The 23,809-nt window shown below is 44.3% G+C and overlaps 1 protein-coding gene across 2 annotated transcripts in view; it reads left to right on the forward strand.

The window, feature by feature from the left end:
- DCBLD2 (discoidin, CUB and LCCL domain containing 2) overlaps nucleotides 1–23,809 on the forward strand; it is a 139,144-nt gene that overhangs the window by 80,825 nt on the left and 34,510 nt on the right. For both annotated transcript variants that reach the window (XM_033941312.1, XM_033941313.1), the window contains exons 4-7: nucleotides 3,921–3,972; nucleotides 8,020–8,092; nucleotides 10,554–10,687; nucleotides 20,098–20,138. In XM_033941312.1, coding sequence (XP_033797203.1) covers nucleotides 3,921–3,972; nucleotides 8,020–8,092; nucleotides 10,554–10,687; nucleotides 20,098–20,138 — 300 coding nt within the window. The remainder of the gene's footprint in view (nucleotides 1–3,920; nucleotides 3,973–8,019; nucleotides 8,093–10,553; nucleotides 10,688–20,097; nucleotides 20,139–23,809) is intronic.

Raw genomic sequence — 23,809 nt, forward strand, 5'->3', positions numbered from 1 at the left:
GCCCTTTTTTGCCCCTGCCGGCCTCTGGTGCCTTCTCCCCTCTCCAGAATGCGCTACTTGTCACACGCTCGCACCAGTCCTGCCTTCAGCCCATTCGACGGCCGCTATGACAGTGTCAGTAGCCCGGGCGCCGCATGTAAACTACTGCTAGCGGCAGCTGTGTGGCTAAGTTAAAATCACACTGAGCTGCCGCTGCTGGTCCGTGGGTGGGGAGAGAAGAGGAAAGCAGGAGTCCCGGCACGCTTTTGACGGGTCACCAATATTTGAGATACACATCCTTTGTATTGAGTATCCTTGATAAATGAAGTATCCTGCTTGTTCCTGAGCTGGTGATTGAGACACAGCTTGGCATGCGTTTAAAAAAAAAAAAAAAAAAGATGGAGGGGATGGTGGGAACCAAGAGTCAAGTCTTGGTTATATTGGGTCTATAGTAAATACACCCCCTCTTTATGAACATATACCTTTTGCTGGCAAAGCTACACACTCCAGTACTTCAATAAAATGTTTCATGTCTCATTGATAAATCACCCAAATTTTATTAAACATTGTATCCACAGTGAATTTGGTCCCAGCATAAAGAGAACACAGGCTAAAATTACACCCTCTTTTAGTAAATGAGTCCTCCTTCTTCTATGATAGCTTTTAACTTTGGTGGATAATCATCAGCTCCCTGAGTGTCTGCTGATCGATTTTTTTCTTTGGAAATTGCAAATGCAACTTTCCGGATGACATGCCTCCCTTTAAATTGGATAAGCCAACCCTTGCTTGCTTTAAATTTCTTTTCTTCTGCTTGTAGCAGTGCTCTGAAGTAGGAGGAGTCGTGGAATTGGGAGTCGAGCAATTTTTGGGCTGTGGAGTTGGGAGTCTGTGAAAATGTGCTGACTCCTAGTAGAAATTGTATATCATGCAAATATTATGATGCTTAAATTTCTTATTTCACGGATAATAATTAGCTTAAACCATTTGTTTCAGGATATGTTTTACTTTTAGAATATAGTTTGATATCGAGTTCTTTGATTACAAAATATATTTTATGATTTTTATATTAGTGAAAGTGGCACATGGAGGATGGCACAGGAACAAAGTCATAAGAACATAAGACTTGCCTCTGTCGGGTCAGACCGGAGGTCCATCGTGCCCGGCAGTCCGCTCACGCGGCGGCCCCTCAGGTCCAGGACCTGATAGTGCTCCTACCCTAAAACTCACATATGCTTTTCGCTTTTGTCCTGTAGAGTAACCTTCTATCTATACCCTGTAATCCCCTTCTCTTTCAGGAAGTCATCCAGTCCCTTTTTGAAACCCAGTATTGTACTCTGTCCTATTACCTCCTTTGGAAGCGTGTTCCAGGTGTCCACCACCCTCTGAGTGAAGAAAAACTTCCTTGCATTCGTTTTGAATCTGTCCCCTCTCAGTTTTTCTGAGTGACCTCTTGTTTTTGTTGTCCCCGCTAGTCTGAAGAATCTGTCCCTATCCACCCTCTCTATGCCTTTCATGATTTTATATGTCTGTATCATGTCTCCTCTCAGTCTCCGCTTTTCCAGGGTAAAGAGCCCCAGTTTGTCCAACCTTTCGGCATATGAAAGGTTCTCCATTCCCTTTATCATCCTAGTTGCTCTCCTCTGGACCCTCTCAAGTATCGCCATGTCTTTCCTAAGGTACGGCGACCAGTATTGGACACAGTATTCCAGATGTGGTCGCACCATTGCTCGATACAATGGCAGGATGACCTCCTTCGTTCTGGTAGTGATACCTTTTTTGATAATGCCCAGCATTCTGTTCGCTTTCTTTGAGGCCGCTGCACATTGCGCCGCTGGCTTCATTGTTGTATCCACCAATACCCCCAGGTCTTTTTCTAGGGTGCCTTTCCCCATCTCCCTTCCTCCCATCGTATAGCTGTACATGGGGTTCCCTTTCCCGATGTGCAAGACCTTACATTTCTCCACATTGAAGCTCATCTGCCATCTTTTTGCCCACTCGCACAGTTTGTTCAGGTCGCTCTGTAGTTCTTTGCATTCCTCAACAGTTTTGACCCTGTTGGAGAGTTTTGTATCGTCCGCGAACTTGATAACTTCACATTTCGTGCCCGTTTCCAGATCGTTAATGAATATATTGAACAGCAGCGGTCCCAACACTGACCCCTGGGGGACACCACTCGTCCCCACAAGTCTGTCCCCATCCCCACCCCTGCGAATTCCTATATAGATATATAAATAAAGGAGTCGAGAGTCGAAGTGGAAATACTATAAATAAAGGAGTTGATACATATAATATAACTAGACAGGCTTTCTACTTAAATACACTATATTTATAAAATAACTCAAATCACAGCACCATTTTACATATTAAACAAAATGAATGAATCTATCTTGCACTTCTTGCTTAATATGTAAAATGGTGCTGTGATTTGAGTTTTTTAATAAATATAGGGCTCCTTTTACAAAGGCGCGTTAGGGCCTAAATGCGCGGAAGAGTGTGAGCTAGCCGCTACCACCTCCTCTTGAGCAGGCGGTAGTTTTTCAGCTAATCCAGTGCGTGCGCTAAAAACACTAGCGCACCTTCGTAAAAGGAGCCCATAGTGTATTTAAGTAGAAAGCCTGTCTAGTTATATGTATCAAATACTTTTTGGATAGGTAGTTTGTTTAACTGTACCCTGATTTGTAGTGTTGGAGTATAAATAAAGGAGTGGGAAGATTTTGTATGCCGACTCCACAGCCCTGGCTTGTAGCCCACGCAAATGGTCCAGTTCCTTTTTTAGTTTTTCTGCTTGATTCTTAATTATTTCTGCAGAGATAGGTGTTCCCTTGGCAAATCAAGTGAACTTCTTTATCCAGGGGGCTATCACAAGCTTGCTTTAACTATTTTTGTTGGAGACCTTCGTCTTTTTCACAATTACTTTTAATTTGTCGAAAGTTTGATTCATCATTGATTTACCCCCCGTATAACCAACACCCACGTGTCTGCATACCTCCGCTTGCATTTTTCCAGATTTTAAAAAAGATCTAAAGCTTGTATTTTTCTTGAACTGTCCATATTTTTCTTTTTGTAGAAACCCCATGTTAATATTGAATGTTATGTGTTAAGCTCCGCAAACTTTACCAGTTCTGCCTTGTGCCACTTAAAAAAAACCCTAACAAGTTCAAGAATAATTAGCTTAGATCAAAAACACACTGAAAATTGGGTACCAGATTCTGACTGCATTATAACTGATCACGTGTTTATATATCAAGCTGCGTTATAATGGATCTATGGTGTATTTCCATTTGAAAATTTCCCTGTGAAATAAACTATAGATCAAATTTATCTTGGATACAAAAAACAGTATTCTTCAGGAAAATTTTGGCTGGTTTTTTTTTTTCTTTTTGACATGCATAGAAGCTGAATAAAATTCAGGTAAGGACAGGATTGGGCCTAGCTTGTTTGCTTCTGTAATCTAAATTCCTGTCCTATTGTGATAGCAGAAAGTACTGACCCATCAGGCCTTATGATCTGAACTCCTTGCCAAATGTTCATCTGTAACAAACATCACCTGTTAGTGATCTGCTTATTCCCCCATTGTGTGCAGAACCTTATTCAAGAGGATCATACAGTATTATGAGCAAGTTTCTTAAACCACTGCAGCAGCAGTCAGCAGTTATTGTAGTTGTGAGAGGGTTATATAGCGGTGAGTAACAAATGATAATAAAAAATGGATCACAGCAAATCTGCAAAATAGAATTTGTAAAGCAGACCCTTTCACTAGCTGATTTCTGTGACTAAAACTCAGCTCATGTTTTTAGAAGGCACAGAGCAGCTTTAGTCCACAAATACCAACTAACTTTTGACCTTATTGAAAAGCCTTTTTAGTGACATCCATCTTGTTTTTTTCTTGTCAGTTGGAGGGTTGTTTTTTTTTGTCTAATTTATTTTTTTTTCATCTTTAGACTTGATCACCTGCTTAGAAAAAGCAAGTCGTTTCTCAGAGCCAGAATATAGGTAAGAAATTCTCACTAGCTTAAAGGTTTTTAAAAAAGTTTTATTTAGTTGGCTTAGAAAATATTTGTAGGGTTGGTATGTGCTGTTACATCTCTAAAGAATCCTTTTACTAAAGGAAAAAAAATGGCCTTAGAGTGCCCTCACATGGGCTTTTTTCCCAACACACCAAGCAGTAAAAATGGCCTTTTTTTCTATTTTCTGTATTAATGACCATATGCTAATGTTGACAAAAATAAATTGCTATAAAGAATTCTCCCCCAGCCCACCCCTATATTTTCAAAAATTTTATCCAATGTTTCATGATAAGCTGCTACCTTTCTTTGACACCCTCCCCCCCAAAAAAAAGCACACTTATGTAATATTTTTTTATGTGGCCCTCCCCCATTCTAATTTGACATTGCTTTGGTAATTGAGCATACTTGTTAATTGGAGGGCCACTTCCTCCAAGCCATGCTTTAGTGCTACTTGCTGATCAGTAATAGCTGTCATAGTATATGTTGTTGCCTGCCTTTCTTCCTTGGGCCCAAAGATATCACTCCCATGGTATTGGGCTGCTCCATTGGGCAACGAGTAAACTCTTGTCTGTTGGTTGGAAGGTATGTGCCTGTGAAACTATACTACTTTAATCTCATTGTCAAAACATTCCCTGTGCCCTAAATTAATTTCTGATAGAACTGAAACACAGCTATCTGATTTTCATAGTCCCCTTAAATCAGGGGTGTCCAACTTTTGGCTTCCCTGGGTCGCATTGGCTGAAAAAATTTTTTCTGGGGCCGTGCAAACGCTGCAGCAAGACAGAAGAGGGAGCCGGCAAGATGGTAAACACCCGGGGGCAGCAGAGGAAAACACTGTATCGCCCTTGACTGGGGCCACACAAAATACTTCACGGGGCCGCAGGTTGGACACCCCTGCCTTAAATCTTTTCAGGAGTAAGCATATATCACCAAAGCAGTGACATAGACAGTGTTCAGGCCTATATATGAATGTTCAAGATCTGTAGTATGTTTTATTTTGCTAATTGTGAGGCTATTTCTATAATGAGGCACCCAATGACAATAATAAGGCACTGATTATGATACTATTTTTAGCCTATCCTATAAAGAAAAGTAGATGTCTATTTTTCTTTATAGAACAGTAGTGCAAGTTGCTAAAACAAACATGCAGTCAAAGGCACGATCATTGATACTAAGCCTATGGCTGGTGTATTCTCATCCTTAAATGTTAGCAGAAACAGATATAAATGATAGAATTCTATAATTTATGTGCTTACCTGGACAGTCTACCCAAATTTTGTTCTTGCGCATGGCTGCCAGCAAAGCACCATGACATTATTTTTATATTTTTCTGCTAGTTGGTGCTCTATAAGAGGTCATATATACACATAAGTGATCACTTACATGCATATATGACCAGAACACCACTACATAAGAACATAAGAATTGCTGCTGCTGGGTCAGACCAGTAGTCCATCATGCCCAGCAGTCCACTCATGCAGCAGCCCTTAGGTCAAAGACCAGTGTCCTATTTGAGTCTAGTCTTACTTGCGTATGTTGTGTTCCAGTAGGAACTTATCCAACCTTGTCTTGAATCCCTGAAGGGTGCTTTCCCCTATAACAGCCTCCGGAAGAGCGTTCCAAATTTCTGCAGTGAAGAAGAACTTCCTTACATTTGTACGGAATCTGTCCCCTTCCATGAGTGTGCATGTAGGCACAGGGCTGCCAAGTTTTCTGTGGATAAGCAACATTAACAACCTGCAGTCCAGTTTAGCAGCTCTCCATATGTTAAGTGATATAGTATTTATAACATTCAGCAGCCATAATCATTCTGTTTTGAAAGAGAGAGATATTCTAGTAGGGTTGTCCAGAAAAAACAAAAGTTGGAAAAACTGTGTGAATTGAAGTTTTTCTCATGAATTTGATTGTGCTTGATCAGAAAATAGTTTAAAAAAAATTTTTTTTAAACCCGTCCTGGGGTCCCTCAAAGCCACTGATTACATAAAACTCAATTTTTCTTACAATGTGCTATTATTTTTACTTAATGGAACAAATTTCTTGGTATTATAGCTATAATTTTGTTGTATAAACGATATTGCTGAAGGGTTTTTGAGTTAAGATTTGCCTCTTTACAGATGATATAATAACATGAAGAAAGACCTGGCGAAACTTGAAGAATGGTCTGAAATTTGGCAGCTAAAATTTAAAGCTAAGAAATTCAAGGTCATGAATCTGGGCTGCAAAAACCCAAGGGAACGGTACAGTTTAGGGGGTGAAGGACTTATGTATGATAGACTTTGGTGTGATTGTATGTGATGATCTTAAGGTAGCCAAATAGGTTGAAAAGGTGACAGCGAAAGCTAGAAGGATGCTAGGTTGCTTAGGGAGAGCTATGACTAGTAGGAAAAAGGAGGTATTGATGCCCCTATATAAGACTTTGGTGAGACCTCATTTAGAATATTGTGTACAATTCTGGAAGTTGCACCTTCAAAAAGATATAAAAAGGATGGAGTTGGTCCAGAAGAAGGCTGCTAAAATAGTATGTGGTCTTCATCATAAGTCGTATGGGGACAGACTTAAAGATCGCAATCTGTATACTTTGGAGGAAAGGCGGGAGAGGGGGAGATATGATAAGAGACATTTAAATACCTACGTAATGTAAATGCGCATGAGTTGAGTCTCTTTCATTTGAAAGGAAACTCTTCAATGAGGGCATAGGATGAAGTTAAGAGGTGATAAGCTCCGGAGTAATCTAAGGAGATACTTTTCTACAGAAAGGGTGGTAGATGCATAGAACAGTCTCCCAGAAGAGGTGGTGGAGATAAGAGACTATCGGAATTCAAATGGGCCTGAGATTGGCACGTGGGATCTCTCGGAGTGAGAAAGAGATAATAGTTACTGCGGATGGGCAGACTAGATGGGCCATTTGGCCTTTATCTGCCATCATGTTTCTATGTTTTCACAATGATGCATTGATAAAAAGACAATAAATCAGTACAGAAACTGGTAATCGCCGGCAGGAGGATGCCCTACTCCTCCTGCCGGAACCCCCCCAACTCGTAATCGCCGGCAGGAGGATGCCCAACTCCTCCTGCCGGAAAGCCCGATGACCCCCCCAACTAATCTCCCTCCCTCAACTAACCTTTAAATGTTGGTCGGCTGGATGGGTCTTGCTGCCGTCCAGCCGACAGGCCCGCCTCGTGGAAATGAGACGGGCCCGCCCCTTCCCGGCCCATCCCCGCTAAATCTAAGGCCTGATTGGCCCAGGCTCTAGAAGCCTGGACCAATCAGGCCTTAGGCATAGCGGGTCCGCCCATCCCCACTAATCCTAAGGCCTGATTGGCCCAGGAGTTGGGTATCCTCCTGCCGGCGATTACCAGTTTGGGGGGGAGGGGGGTCCGGGGTTCGGGTCCGGGGTTCCGGCAAGAGGAGTTGGGCATCCTCCTGCCGGTGATGGGACAGGCGGCCGCAATACTTATTGCAGCAGGGAGATCCCTTGCCGCGATCATTATAGCGGCCGCGTCTACTTTAAATGTAGACCAGCATTTTGCTGGCCTACATTTTAAGCGTCTCTTCCTCTACTAGGGAGACGCGTAGGGCCGCCTAGGTTCGCCTAAGGCCCTTAGGCGAGCTTAGGTATCTTGCGGGCCTCCCTAGGCTCCCGGAGGCGCCTTCAATATAGGCGGCCTGCCTGGGGAGCATTTTTTAAAAAAACGTGCATCCCGATTGGCTGATTAGACAGCTGTAGGACGCCTACAGCTGCCTAAAATCGGGACGCACTTTGTAAAATCAGGGCCTGAGTGTCTTCTTTAGATTAGACAGGATAAAGCCTGCAATGTTGTTCAACTCCTTGCAACAAGGCCTCAGTAGCTTTGAAGGACCCCAGGATGGGCTTTTATAAATTATTTTCTGATCAAGCACAGTCAAATTCATGGGAAAAACTTCAATTCACATAGTTATTCCAACTATAAACTTTTCTGGACAACCCTACTAGGGCAGTTCTGTGAGACACATAGTGGGCTGTTTTTTAATATAATGTTATCATTCCTTTCAGCAAATATTGTCCAGCTGGTTGCCTGATGCCATTTGGAGAGGTTTCGGGGACCATGCCTCATGGTTATAGAGATGTGAGTACAACCTGCTGCTGGGCAGGGGAGAACTTTGAAAAATTTGTACTATATTGGAATCATAGCAGCAGATATCCTCTGGTCATTATAAACCTATGATGAGAGCAATTTTCAAAGGCAGTTCTATGTAAAAACCAGTATTTCACCCATGAAAGTGGGCTGTTTGAAAACTGCCTACCTGTAGTTCTAAAACACGAGTGCTGATTTAAACTAGAGGCTTTTCCAAGAATGAGGGTTAGAGAGAGATTGCAACAATATACATAGTTCTGGCCAGGTAAAGTGTCTATAGAAATAGACGATGCAGGTGTCTGAGACACTTTTTGCTTAGGTAGTTTAGAAAATATATCTACTTTTCCTTCAAAAATTGGTGTAAATTCCCTGGGAAAAAGGTATCCAACAGGGTGAGCATTATAAAATTTGCCCTGTTAGGAGATAATTTCAACATCGTAAAAATTCTATATAAAAAGCCTATTTTACATGCAGAAATTGACTTTTTAAAAATTATGCAACCACATATGTGTTGCAGTGAGGTAATTCTGATGTTGATCAAGATGAGGGCAATTTGAAGTCCTATGTCTGTGTATCTGTTTGTTTGGGGTTTTTTTTATGATTCTGTATGTCTTGTACTCCACCTAGGTATGGGTGAATTATAAATAAATAAATAAATTCAGCAAGCACACTGTGGGAGTGAATTCTAAAAATGGCACTCAGAATTAGACACTGGAAAAAGATCAGTGCTAAGCTATATAGAGTATGTAATGCTATATAGAGCATGTGCATTTTATAGAATCAAGCTTAGCACTGATTTGGGTGCCAGACTTACACCAGCTGAAACCTGGTATAAAAGCTGCTGCAATATTCTGTTACTGTGTGCAACTTTTCAAAATGCCCATGGTCATGCTCCTTTTTGAGTAGCGGTAGTAGTTAAGTGCCATGCTTCTTTAGCACATCTTCACCTCAGAGTTCCCCAATGGACCCTGTCGATCCAATGGTCTCAAGCCACAGAACATCTGTCTGCTTCATTCCTGGCTACCTCAGATCTCCATCACTCTCTCCAGTGGTGGATGATATCTCATCATTTCACTCAAGGTATTCCCTTCCAGTCCCCTTCACCAGACATTTGGGTGTACAGTATAATCTCGTTATAACGGATTTCAAGGGACCTGGAAAAACTGTCTGTTTTATCCAGAGTCTGTTATAATCCAGAGTTGCATTTTTTAAAAACTTTATTTAGGTCAACTTGAAACAACGTTCAATCAATGAACAATAGTCACTGCACAACCATATCAGCAACATCAAGAACAAAACTCAGCAAAACCAGAACACTAAAAGATGTTCTAAAGCATTATGTCGTACTGTACTGGAAAGAAAAATACTCTTGTCATTTTCTTCTGGGCTGCATTTTGATACTATATCACTGGCATGTCACGTGCCTTGTAGGCGGAGCCTGCATGTCCGTTATAGCAGAATAAAACTACAGCTAAAAGCGGCTCTGGGGACCAAATTGGTTGTCCGTTATATCCGAAAGAATGTTATATGCGAGTCTACTATATGCGATGATTTTCTGTATGTTTATAATGGTGCACGGCCAGGACCAGCGGATCTCATCCGCTATAGGTGAGGTTCCGTTATAAGCGAGTCATAACGAGATTATACTGTATAGTGCTCATTTGGCTCCATTGTGCATGATAATTCATCTGTAGGTAATCACACTTGGATTATGATCATTCATGTGATATAGATTACACATTGCTTTGCCTGCACAGAGGCCTGAAGGGGCAAATCACAGGGAACTGTTTTGTCTTTTTTTCTGGTGCACACAACACCCACTCATTCTGGATTGGTCTGGTAGGACTAAAGCAGGGGTAGGGAATTCCGGTCCTCAAGAGCCGTATTCCAGTCGGGTTTTCAGGATTTCCCCAATGAATATGCATTGAAAGCAGTGCATGCAAATAGATCTCATGCATATTCATTGGGGAAATCCTGAAAACCCGACTGGAATACGGCTCTCAAGGACCAGAGTTTCTTACCCCTGGACTAAAGGAAAGAGAAGTCATAACAGCTCCTCTGCCAGCATATGTAACTGATGCATCCAACTTGATCACTGAGCTAAGAATGGAGATAGAGAAAAATGTTATTTTCAAAGTTATAGGGCAGGGGTAGGGAACTCCAGTCCTCGAGAGCCGTATTCCAGTTGGGTTTTCAGGATTTCCTCAATGAATATGCATGAGATCTATTTTTATGCACTGCTTTCAATGCATTTCATTGGGGAAATCCTGAAAACCCAACTGGAATACGGCTCGAGGACTGGAGTTCCCTATCCCTACCCCTATTATAGGGAAAGTGGTGGGTAATGTGTTGCACTTCGTGGGGGGTGGGGTTTGATCACATAATTTTGGTTCTTGGGAAGCAGTTTAGATGCAGGATTTTTCTGACCTGTTTTTTCTCTCTTCCTTTGTAGTCTTCCTCCCTCTGCATGGCTGGTGTACATGCTGGAGTGGTGTCAAATGTTCTTGGTGGTGAAATCAGTGTTGTGATCAGCAAAGGTATCCCATACTATGAAAGTTCGCTGGCTAACAACGTCACTTCCAAGGTGTAAGTAGACCAACTGTTTTTTTAATGTGTTGTTTTTTTGTTTTAATTCAAAAACATAATTTATTGAGAGATTAGAATTCAGTATACCCACAGAACAGTTCTATCAGGTTTGGGCTGCCTGCCTGAGAATTGATTTATCAATAATTTTCCCTTTGCAATATAGGTTAAAGATCATAGTGGCCAGTGACTCACTTTCTGAAGAAGAGAAAAAGGGAATGATGTCCTTGATCTGCACAGATTATCTCTCTTCTTTCACCCCTTCCCTACTACTAACTGCCACTCCATAATCTTCTGCTTTCTCCTCCAGTTCCTCCACTCTCTCACTTATCTCCTCCTTAATAATTCCCTCCCTCTCCCCTTTACAATGTGTTCTTGTAGTCTCCTCTCTTTGCCCCTCCTTCCCTTGTCACTGCAGAATTTAGAGAAAGTGTTTGCCCCTCTGACTGCTGATTGGTTCTGGCTAGAAGATTAAACCAAAGGCAGACGGTTGAACTCAGGAGCTGCAACAAACTTAACAACTTCCTCTGGTCTCCTGCCTTGGTGATGGTTCTACGAGTATTTCAAAACAAAACTATATAAAGCTTGTTTTCTGCATAACTCTGTCAAAACTTGACCAATTTCAATAAAATTTGGGATATATCATCCTAAATATATTTGCAACAAGCCTATACTCATTGTGGCCACCTTCCCTAGACAATATCGCTTCACTACCTGCTTTTTTCAACTGTCACAATGTTTTCTTCAGTGCAAACTGCTCAGTCCTTGCCACTTGCTGATCATTTGAGCCCATGTCTCACAATTTCTTCAAAATATATTCTACACTTACTCTCTTCTACCTCTTTTGAACTCTCTTCCACCTGTTTTCTGGAAACTTTAGCATCAAAATCCATAACCTTTTTCGCCAGATACACATTTTTAATAAGGATCAAATCCTCCTGACTGACGACCATGGTAACTGTTTAAAGCAAAATGTTTACATATAGTTTAGATGAGCTGGCCAGTGTGAATGCAGGGTGCAAACTTATTCAGGATGATATATTCCAAGTTTTACTGAAATTGTTCCAGCTTTGACAGCATTACCAGGGGGTGCTGAAAAGTTCTTAGCCCAACCAACTTCCTAATCTGAACTTTATTTTGCCACTGTAACTGAAAAGAGTGTTATTCTATTTTGCAAAGTACCAATTTGCAGAACTGTAATGCTATGTTTTGACATTGTTTCAGATCATTGATTGAACCATGCCAACAAAAGGTGTGGAATTTTCAATTGTGGAACTTCAAGCCATCGTAAAGTTCCTATTCCTGCAGAAGAAAACTCCAAAGGAAATCCATGAATGTATGATGCAAATATTGAGAATATAGAACTTTAAGATCAGATGAACAGCACTTATTAACAATTCCCTCGCTAAAAATTATCAATACGCGTCGGCAGTATATCTTCTCAGTCACAGCTCCCCAAACCTGGAATTCTCTCCCCTATTATCTACGTGAAGAACTCAACTTAGAAAAATTTAAAAGTAAACTAAAAACTTTCTTATTTAACGACGCCTTTGTTATTTAATACTATTTGGTCTCATTTAATATATTTTTTACAAGTCTTGGAACCAATTCTATTCTCTTTTCTATAACATTTTTTCAATTATCCCCTCTCTTATCCCATCCATATGTGTTTTCCTTTATATGTTTCCCATTCTGCTTAAATATATTGTAATTTTTCCCCCTACTTATCCTAATGTTTCCAGTTTATCTCGTAACTGTCCATGTCTCTTTTGTTTTTAATTATTTTTAAAACTTCTTTTATATTGTAATTTTAATCATGTGTAAATCGCTTTGAAACCGATAAAGCGATCAATCAAATATATATTAAACTTGAAACTTGAAATACCCAGAGTGAAGAAGTGGTGTGGAGATTTTGAGACCAAAGATGCAGCATTGTCTTGGAGGCCTCAAACAGTGTCAACTCCTGAAATTGTTGACCATGTCTCGGCTAAAACAAATGCTGAGACTTCAGATATCCAGGGAACATGTTGGGTGTGCAGCTGGGTATGCAGAAGCTGTCAGCTAAGTGAGTGCCCAGATATTTAAATGCTGACAAGAAATGATGTTGATTGGACACTTCCAAGTTGATTTTGCAGCATTTACAGTGAGCTGGTGCCAACTTTTTGGAATGATTAGTTACTATTGATGAAACATGGTTACATCACTATGATCCTGAGACAAAGCAACAGTCCATGCAATGGCAGCACTCAGGTTCTCCAAGTCCAAGGAAATTCAAGACCCAAAATCAGCGGGAAAGGTCAGGCCACAGTGATTTGGTATCAGGAAGGTGTTGTAATAACTATCTTCCAAGGGGCCAAACAGTTAATGCACAATACTACTGGAACTTTCTGTGCCGATTTAAAGAAAAAAGGAGAGGGAAGCTGTGGAAAGGAGTTTTCTTTTTTCAAGACAACGCACCTGCTCACAAGGCTGGCAAAACGATGGATGTTTTGACACAGTTGGGGTTTTAAGTGCATAGACCATCCACCCTACTCATCAAATCTTGCTCCATCTATTTTCTGTTTCCAAACCTTAAAAAGAGTTTGAAAGGGTGACAATATTTGAGTGATTTGGAGGCGATTGCAGCAGCAGAGCAGCATTTCAGAGTATTTTTGAAAGGGTCACAGAAACCTCAGATACGATGTGCCAAGTGTGTTAAACTTAGGGGTGAATATGTGGAATAACTTGTAAGTTTCATGGCTCTACGTCATTCCCTTCTTGGTTTGGCTGAGAACTTTTCAGCACCCCCTTGTATGTAGAAAACAAGCTTTGTATAGTTATTTTTTTTGTGTGTGTGTTTTTTTTTTTTAATATAGTGTGGTGGTTCTGGTGCCTGCCATGTTCTTAGCATAAACTGCAGGATCCACTTTCTGCTTGTCTATTTATCGAGAGGCTTAGCCTCTCCAGGCCTGTTATATTGGGCACCTATGTTGAAGACCCTTCATAAACTGAGCCTGTGTTTGGATTAGCCAGTACCTCTCTCTATGATAAAACCTAAGCATTTAGAGCTGCTTGTAAAAACAGAAAATAAAGGGATATTGCACCTCTTAGATTAGGGGTTAAGATTTAACAGGTGTACTATACTTAATTCCCAGGAGGTTAAAAAAAAATCTTAAGTCTCATTCACTATGTCTGAAAGTTATGGAAGTAATGAGACATGATAACTTAATATTTGGGTGGTTGGGGAGAGGGGGTCACTCTGCTGTTTCTGAAATAAACAGCTTGCACTGGTGAGGATTAGCTTTAATATCCTTTGGTTTTCTCTGGTAAACTGTGCAAGAGGAGGATCATTTCTTAATAGGAAGGCCCTATTAAGAATCTGGGTTTGTTTGTGTTCCCTCTGACATAAGAGGAGAGAACACAGGGTCATTATTTTATGTGTCAGTGGGAAATATATATTATCCCAGGACAAGCAGGCAGCATATTCTTAACTCATGGGTGACGTCACCGACGGAGCTCCGATATGGACACTTTTAACTAGAAAGTTCTAGTTGGCCGCACCGCGCATGCGCGAGTGCCTTCCCGCCCGATGGAAGAGTGCGTGGTCCCCAGTTTCTTCATTTCCGCGGAGCGAAGAAGACGCATGTGTTTCAACGGCTGTTGAAAAATCTGATTTTGCCTTCCCACTCGCGAAATTTTTCCTCTTTTTTGTTCTTTTTCCCTTCGGATTTCTTTTCCGTTTAAAAAAAAAAAAACTTTGCTATTTCTTTTTTCTTTATTTTTCAGGCCGGCCCCGGCGGGGCCTGTTGCCACCATACAGGCCTCCGGTTTTGATTTTGCGGAGGCCGTGTTTCCCTTCATGCCCCCTCAGCCGGGCTTTAAGAAGTGCCAGCGATGTGCACGCCCGATCTCTCTCACTGACCCGCACAATTGGTGCCTACAGTGCCTGGGTCCAGAGCATCGGGCTAACACCTGCACCCGCTGTGCCACTCTTAAGAAACGTACATTAAAAAATAGACAGATCCAACAGAATATCCTTTTCGGTACCGGATCTGCCATGGAATCGGCCGTGCCGTCGACGGCACCGCAAAAGTCGGCACCGACTACTTCGACGACGCCTGATCTTTCCTCGGTGTCGCTAGCACCAGGTAAGTCGGCTAAGAAGCCTTCCACTTCCCTTGAGCGCCCTCCTGCCACAGCGGCGACGCCGGTCCTCCCGGCATCACGCCGACCCCGCAAACGCTCTGCCCCGATTTCGGTGAGTGCCTCGTCATCGGCCTCCTCATCGCCGGGGCATGGAGCGGCACCTATGGTACCGAAAAAGAAAAAAGCGGTACCGGTGCCTCCTCTGGACGACCGCATTGCGGCCATATTCCAAAGCCAATTGCAGGAGCAGCTACAGCAGCAACTCCAACACCTGTTGCCAGCAATATTGGCCCCACTCCTTCCGGTACCAGACCGGCCCGAGCCTCGCACCATACCACCGGTGTCGACCCCATCAGTACTGTTGAACACGTCCATGCCGGTACTCGCGGCTGAGCCACTCAATTCTCCCGTGCAACCACGCTCTGATGCCGACCCTACCCGACATCAAGACCGACACCGGTCCCCCCAAGACCGGGACCGGCACCGATCTTCCTCCCCCGGTACCGTCTCGATGCGCTCTGGCAAATCTCTCTCTAAGAATCGCCACGCTGAGCCATCCACACCACCGTCCCGTCCTGCACATACCGACGTCAGGGATCCGGACTTATGGGAAGAATCCCCACCCGGTACCGATGATGAGGCTTCCTCAACGGACGAAGAACCCTCGATGGTCGATACCGGTTCCAAACCTGAACAGTCCTCATTCACAAAATTTCTAAGGGAGATGTTGGCGGCTCTTTCTATCCCATTGGAATCCGACTCTAAGAAGTCCCAGGCTTTTCTCGACGCCTTAGACTTCGAACAACCCCTCAAATAATTTTTGAAGTTACCCATCCACGACATCTTATGGGAAACTTTTTACAAAAATTGGGAAAACCCTCTCACGGTACCGGGAGCCCCTCGAAAACTGGATAGTTTGTACAGGGTCATTCCTATCCCGGGGTTCGACAAACCTCAACCACCCCATGAATCCCTTCTAGTGGAGTCCACCTTAAAGAAAACCCAGGGCTCCAGTGTTTATGCCTCCACCCCTCCTGGCAGAGAGGGCAAAACGATGGATAAATTTGGCAAGCGCCTTTATCAAAATTCAATGCTTGCCAATAGGGCTAATAATTACACCTTCCACTTCTCCTTCTACATGAAGCATCTGGTGCAACAACTCTCCTCCTTACAAAAATACATCCCTGAACGTAAGGTTCCTGTTTTCCAACAACAAATTTCCAGTCTACTCCAACTCCGGAAATTCATGGTGCGCTCCATTTATGACTCTTTTGAGTTGACCTCTCGAGCATCTGCCATGGCTGTTGCCATGAGGCGCCTGGCCTGGCTGAGAGTTTCTGACCTCGACATTAATCACCAAGACCGCCTGGCTAACGCACCTTGTCTTGGTGATGAACTCTTCGGGGAGTCCCTGGACTCAACCACCCAGAAACTCTCGGCACACGAGACCAGGTGGGATACTCTGATAAAACCTAAGAAGAAGACCCCACCTGCTCGCCCCTACAGACAGCAGTCTTCCTACCAACGCAGGTTCTCGGCCAGACCTCTCAACCCACCTCAACAACAGCCTCGCCGACCTCGGCAACAGCATCAAACTCAGGCTCGCTCACAGTCTCACCAACCTGCCAAGCCTCTCCCTCCATCAAAGCCATCTCAACCCTTTTGACTCTTTTCTCCAGGGCATAGCCAGTCTCCCACCATCATTGCCTCTTCCTCAGCCCATCGGAGGACGCCTTCAACTCTTCCTCAGCCGTTGGGAGGTCATCACATCAGATCTGTGGGTTCTCAACATCATTCGCCACGACTACTCTCTAAACTTCCAGACTCTTCCACCAGACAATCCTCCCATAGAGTCTGTTTCTCACTCCTCCCAATCCCTTCTCCTCCTGAGGGAGGTCCAATCCCTCCTTCTTCTCAATGCCATCGAAGAGGTACCCTCAGACCAAAGAGGTCAGGGATTCTACTCCCGCTACTTCCTGGTTCCCAAGAAGACAGGAGACCTCCGTCCCATCCTCGATCTCCGGGATCTCAACAAGTGTCTGGTCAAGGAAAAATTCAGAATTCTCTCCCTTGCCACACTTTACCCTCTTCTCTCTCAACACGACTGGCTATGTTCCCTAGACCTCAAAGAGGCCTACACTCACATTCCAATCAATCTGACTTCACGTCGCTACCTTCGATTTCAGGTACAGCACCGTCACTATCAGTACAAAGTGCTACCCTTTGGCCTCGCATCATCGCCCAGGGTGTTCACCAAGTGCCTTATTGTGATGGCGGCCTTTCTCAGGTCCCACAACCTCCAGGTGTTCCCCTACTTGGACGATTGGTTAGTGAAAGCACCTACGTCTCCTCTTGTGCTACAAGCCACTCAGCACACCATCTCCTTCCTCCACCTCCTGGGGTTCGAGATCAACTACCCCAAGTCGCGTCTGCTTCCCACACAGCGACTTCAGTTTATTGGAGCCGTCCTCGACACCACTCTGATGAGGGCGTTTCTCCCCTCAGACCGCCAACGGACCCTACTCCACCTCTGCCATCAGGTACTCCTTCGTCGCTCCATTCCAGCTCGGCAAATGATGGTCCTCCTGGGCCACATGGCCTCGACGGTCCATGTGCTTCCTCTGGCGCGACTCCACCTCAGGACACCTCAGTGGACTCTAGCCAACCAATGGTCACAGACCACGGATCCTCTTTCTCATCCCATCTCTGTGACATCGTCTCTTCAGCAATCCCTTCACTGGTGGTTGAACTCCTCCAATCTTTCCAGGGGTCTACTCTTTCATCTACCCCCTCACTCCATGATCATAACCACAGATGCCTCCCCCTATGCATGGGGAGCTCACCTGGGAGAGCTTCGCACCCAGGGACTCTAGACCCATCAGGAGCGTCAGCATCACATCAACTTCCTGGAACTCAGGGCCATGTTCTATGCTCTCAAGGCCTTCCAGCACCTTCTCTACCCTCAGGTTCTTCTCCTGTGCACAGACAACCAAGTCGCCATGTACTACATAAACAAGCAAGGCGGCACCGGATCTCCCCTCCTCTGTCAGGAGGCCATCCGCATCTGGACCTGGGCCACGGCCCACAGTCTCTTCCTCAAGGCTGTCTATATCCAGGGCGAACAGAACTCCCTGGCCGACAATCTCAGCCGCATCCTTCAACCTCACGAGTGGACTCTGGATCCTCCCACACTCCGCTCCATCTTTGCTCGCTGGGGCACTCCTCAGGTGGACCTCTTTGCAGCTCCTCACAACCATCAGCTGCCCCAGTTCTGTTCCAGACTCTTCTCTCCTCATCGCCTGGCCCCGGATGCATTCCTGCTCGACTGGACGGATCGGTTCCTCTATGCCTTTCCTTCACTACCTCTGATGTTGCGGACGTTATTCAAACTCCGCAGGGACAGAGCCACCGTGATTCTCATCGCTCCTCGGTGGCCTCACCAACACTGGTTCACCCTCCTGCTTCAGCTCAGCTCCAGGGAGCCCATTCCTCTCCCTGTGTTTCCTACTCTACTTACGCAGCAGCATCGGTCTCTACTACATCCCAATCTGTCTTCGCTCCACCTGACAGCTTGGTTTCTCTCGGGCTGACCTCTTCAGAGAATCTGTCTCAGCCTGTCCGTCGCATTTTGGATGCCTCTAGGAAACCGGCCACCCTCCAATGTTACCATCAGAAGTGGACCTGGTTCTCTTCTTGGTGTCTACTGCATCACCATGATCCCACCTCATTGGCGGTGGAAACTGTCCTGGACTATTTGCTCTCTCTATCCGATGCTGGCCTCAAGTCCACCTCAATCAGTCCACCTCAGTGCCATTACTGCGTTTCATGAACCTATCCTCGGAAAACCTCTCACAGCTCATCCCCTGGTTTCCCGGTTCATGAGAGGCCTCTTCAATGTCAAACCACCTCTGAAGCCTCCTCCAGTCGTCTGGGACCTGAATGTGGTTTTATCCGCCCTCATGAAACCTCCTTTTGAGCCTCTTGCCACAACTTCACTCAAATTTCTTACATGGAAGGTGTTTTTCCTCATTGCCATCACCTCTGCCAGGAGGGTTAGTGAGCTGCATGCACTGGTTGCCAACCCACCTTTCACTGTTTTTCACCATGACAAGGTGGTTCTGCGTACCCATCCTAAATTCCTTCCCAAGGTGGTCTCGGACTTCCACCTCAACCAATCCATTGTGTTGCCTGTCTTTTTCCCTAAGCCCCATTCTCATCCTGGGGAACAGGCGTTGCACACGCTGGACTGTAAGCGCGCCCTGGCATACTACCTTGACCGTACCAGGGCTCACAGCTCGTCCCCTCAGCTCTTTTTATCCTTCGACCCTAACCGTCTAGGTCGCCCTGTCTCTAAACGGACGCTTTCCAACTGGCTTGCTGCCTGCATTGCGTTCTGTTATGCTCGGGCCGGTCTCTCACTGGAAGGTGCTGTCACGGCTCACAGGGTCAGAGCTATGGCTGCTTCTGTGGCTTTCCTCCGTTCCACGCCCATCGAGGAAATGTGCAAGGCTGCCACTTGGTCCTCAGTTCACACGTTCACTACTCACTACTGTCTGGATACCTTCTCCAGACGGGATGGACACTTCGGCCAATCTGTGTTACATAATTTATTTTCCTAATGGCCCACCATCCCCCCCTCCCTCTTTGTTAGCTTAGAGGTCACCCATGCGTTAAGAATATGCTGCCTGCTTGTCCTGGGATAAAGCACAGTTACTTACCGTAACAGGTGTTATCCAGGGACAGCAGGCAGATATTCTTATGTCCCACCCACCTCCCCGGGTTGGCTTCTTAGCTGGCTTATCTTAACTGGGGACCACGCACTCCTCTGTCGGGCGGGAAGGCACTCGCGCATGTGCGGTGCGGCCAACTAGAACTTTCTAGTTAAAAGTGTCCGTACCAGGACTCCGTTGGTGACGTCACCCATGCGTTAAGAATATCTGCCTGCTGTCCCTGGATAACACCTGTTACGGTAAGTAACTGTGCTTTTTCTGACCAAGGGACCTTTGAATGTCTGTTATACTATTCTGTTAGGGTATTCAGTTCAGTAAAATACAGTTAAAGGCATATATGGGGAATGCAAATTGTACAGCAGAACCAAACTGGGATCTTATAGAAACATAGAAATAAGATGGCAGATAAAGGCCAAATGGCCCATCTAGTCTGCCATCCATAGCATCCATTATCTCTTCTCCCTAAGAGATCCCAAGTGCCCATCCCACACTTTTTTTGAATTCAGATGTAACTGAAGTTCTTTACTAGCTAAAAATATAAACTTTTTGTTTTTTTAGGGGACCATTATCAGCAAGTCTGTTTACATTCAAGACCAGTGGTAAGATAACTTCTCTGGGTTTTATTAACTTTTAAGGAGGTAATTTTACAAAACATTCCCCTTATATGTGGAAAATGGCTTTGACAAATTGGGTGACCAAATATGCTTGTGGGTATTCTTGGGGCATTATTGGGACAGAGCAGGAATAACATTGTGCACAAGTAGTTTATAAAACTTAATGACAAGTCTTTTGCTGCTTATATTTTCAGCAAAGACAGACAAAATAACTTTTATTTCTAGTTTTCTTAGAATTCCAAGGAACTGTTTCTATATCTGGGCACTATATATGCATATAAAATATTCCAAGGCAGTATGTCACTGTTTATACTACAGTCTGGCAGTATGGGGGAATGCTAGAAACACGAACATAAGAATAGTCTTACTGGGTCAGACCAAAGGTCCATCAAGCTCAGTAGCAGTGGCCAATCCAGGTCACTAGTACCTGGCCAAAACCAAAGAGTAGCAACATTCCAGTCTACTGATCCAGGGCAAGCAGTGACTTGCTCCATGTCTGTCTCAATAACAGACTATGAACTTTTCCTCCAGAAAATTGTCCAAACCCTTCTTAAAACCAGCTATGCTATCTGCTCTTACCACAACCTCTGGCAATGTGTTCCTGAGCTTAACTATTTTCTGAGTGAAAAAATAATTTCCTTCTATTGGTTTTAAACATACAGTGGTACCTTGGATTATGAGCATAATCCTTTCCAGGAGCATGCTCGTAATCCAAAATGCTCGTTTATCAAAGCGAGTTTCCCCATAGGAAATAATGGAAACTCGCTTTGATACGTTCCCCCCTCCACGAGAACCGGCATTGCTCTCCCCGAAGGCCCCCCCTGCGATCCGGCACCCTCCCCCCCTGCGATTGGGCACCCCACAACAGCGATCCGGCACCCCCCCGCCGCTTCTTACGGTCATCTGGGCACCGGCATGTCCTGTGCGTTGGTGCCGATGCCCGAAGATCGGCCTTCTCTTCTGCTGGGCCTTGAGCATCTGCGCATGCTCAAGGCCTGCAAGTTCACGTTCTCTCCTCTTCATTGTGAGAGCCAAGATCATCACTCAACAAAGGAGACAGAATGCTGGGCTGGAGAGAGGGGGATTCTCCTCCAATCATATATCTGTTCTAAGGGGTTTCCATTCTGGCACAGTCTGTCTGGCTGCTCAAGAACATTTTGGAGTAATTTATGTAGCTAAAATAGTCTACTCTGTGGATATTTTCTCTTTCAGCTCATCCCTGTCCATTCTCTATCTCTGTCCCCCAGCTAGACCGAATCCCCATTCCCACCAATCTGTCTGGTTTCTTTAATCCTCCTATATTTGCTAACTAGATTTATTGGCAGTGACATCTCTGAAGCAGCTGTTCTGTTTTCTTCTGCCACTACAGGAATCTCAGCAAGTTTGAACTGTTTAGTGCCCAGTCTCCCACACTAGTTTTATGATAATAGAGAAGGAGTTTAGGCAACGCAGTGGCTCAAATGTAAAACAGCTGAGCTTAAAGCAAAACTAATACGGAGGTAGTGCCACTAGCAAAAATCTAGAGAGGGAGGCAAGAGTCAGGAGGCCACATGTGGATTTGAAGTGACTGCCACTGGCCCTTAGGCTCTGCAGTGAAAACACTGTAAGAAGGGCTTTTTTCTTCATACCATTCAGGCTCAAGCCTATTTAGAAGGAATGGGAAAGTACCTGAATATAATATTTACAGTGCTGCAATCTAGTAGTGCTATAGAAATGATCAATATTATTATTAGTTGCATTAGTATTAGTTATAGCTCGTTGTTCATATTAAATGGAGTAGCAAGCTAGGGATGGCCAACATATTGGGTAAAAAAAAAGAAAAAACACACACAATCCAGTTTTATGCTTACCTACCAAAAATCAAGATTAGTTTTAGTAGAAATCCAGTCAAATGGTTGAGCATGATGACTTCCTGAAGTTAATGAATGTTATAAAGTGAAAGCTTTCAGGATGACAGTTTCCTTCCAAAAGCAACTTAGAGAAATTTTGTTAGAGAAGATTTGGGAGGATTATATTAACTGGCTTGCCTGAAGTGCCAGTTCTCTGAAGTTTCAGCAAAAGTACCCTCCTTTGTTTGTCTATGATTGGGCTGGAGGGGGATGGGGGATAAGGAAAGATTGAAGGAGTTGTTAAGGAATAGAAGTGTTTAGTTTTTTCAAGATATAAGCAGGCCAGATGCTGCTGTATTGAGAGTTTCTTTCACTGTTAATAAAATTCTTTAAAAATTTGGTTAGAGAGTAGTTTTAAGCCCAGTTCTCAGGGGAACAAGGGGAAAGCCGATAGTCGATCTGACCTCGACACATCGGACCACAGTATCAAGCAAGGATACTGAAACAGGAAATGGCGATAGTGGACTAGAGACAAAATGGCGATAGTGGACTAGAGACAAAATGGACACTTTATGGACATAAGCCCAAAGATGCAGCACAGGGACCTGAGAGGCAACTAGAAATAAAGAGCAAGACAGGGAGGAAACAGCAGGACCCAGAGGGCTATCAAAGAACAAAAAAGCGGGCAGAGGACGGGATAGACACACCACAGGAGGCAACACGTGAGGAGACCAGCAGGAGCAACAAATCAAGAGTAGATCCAAAAGAAAAGGTAACAAACTGGGACTTAAATTGCCTATATACAAATGCTAGGAGCCTAAGGACTAAAATGGGGGAGCTAGAAGTTATAGCCGGAAATAAGGACATAGACATAATAGGAATCACAGAGACATGGTGGACAGAGGACAACAAATGGGATGTGGCCCTTCCAGGGTATAAACTCTACAGGAAGGACAGAGCACACAAAAAGGGGGGAGGAATAGCACTGTATATAAAGGACTCCATTCCTTCATCCAGAACAGAAACAACAATAAGGGCAGACAGTCTGGAGTCACTATGGGTTAAGTTAACAGGAGGGGAAGGAGCTGACATCAAATTGGGATTGTACTATCGCCCACCAGGACAGTCAGAAGCAAACGACCTGGAACTGGAGGCCGAACTGAGGCAGGTGTGCAAAAGTGGAAGGGTGGTAGTTATGGGGGATTTCAACTATCCGGGAATAGACTGGGACATTGGGCACTCAAACTGCACGAGAGAAACTAAATTCCTAGAGGCGATAAGGGACTGTTTCATGGATCAGCTGGTCACAGAACCAACGCGAGGGGATGCCACTCTAGACCTAATCCTCAACGGGCTAGAAGGACCCGCAAAGGAAGTGGTGGTAATAGCACCATTAGGGAACAGTGATCACAACATGATCCAGTACAAATTAAACATGGGACCATCAAAGGTGAAAAGAACCAAAACGACAGCACTCAACTTCAGAAAGGGAAACTACAAGGACATGAGGAAAATGGTAGGAAAAAAGCTCAGCAGCAACTCAGGGAAGGTGAAGACCGTAAAGGAAGCCTGGACACTGCTTAAAGGCATAGTGCTCGAGGCACAAGACCTGTGCGTCTCAAGGTTTAGGAAAGGGTGCAAAAAAAATCGAACTAGAAACCCAGCATGGATAACATCTGCGGTTAAAAAGGCGACAAGCGACAAGAAATCATCCTTCAAGAAATGGAAAAAGGATCCAACAAAGGAAAACCAGGAAGAGCACAAAAGACACCAGAAAGAATGTCATAGAAAGGTCAGGAAGACAAAGAGAGAATATGAGGAAAGACT

The sequence above is a fragment of the Geotrypetes seraphini genome, chromosome 4, assembly GCF_902459505.1.
Source record: "Geotrypetes seraphini chromosome 4, aGeoSer1.1, whole genome shotgun sequence".
NCBI lineage: Eukaryota > Metazoa > Chordata > Amphibia > Gymnophiona > Dermophiidae > Geotrypetes > Geotrypetes seraphini.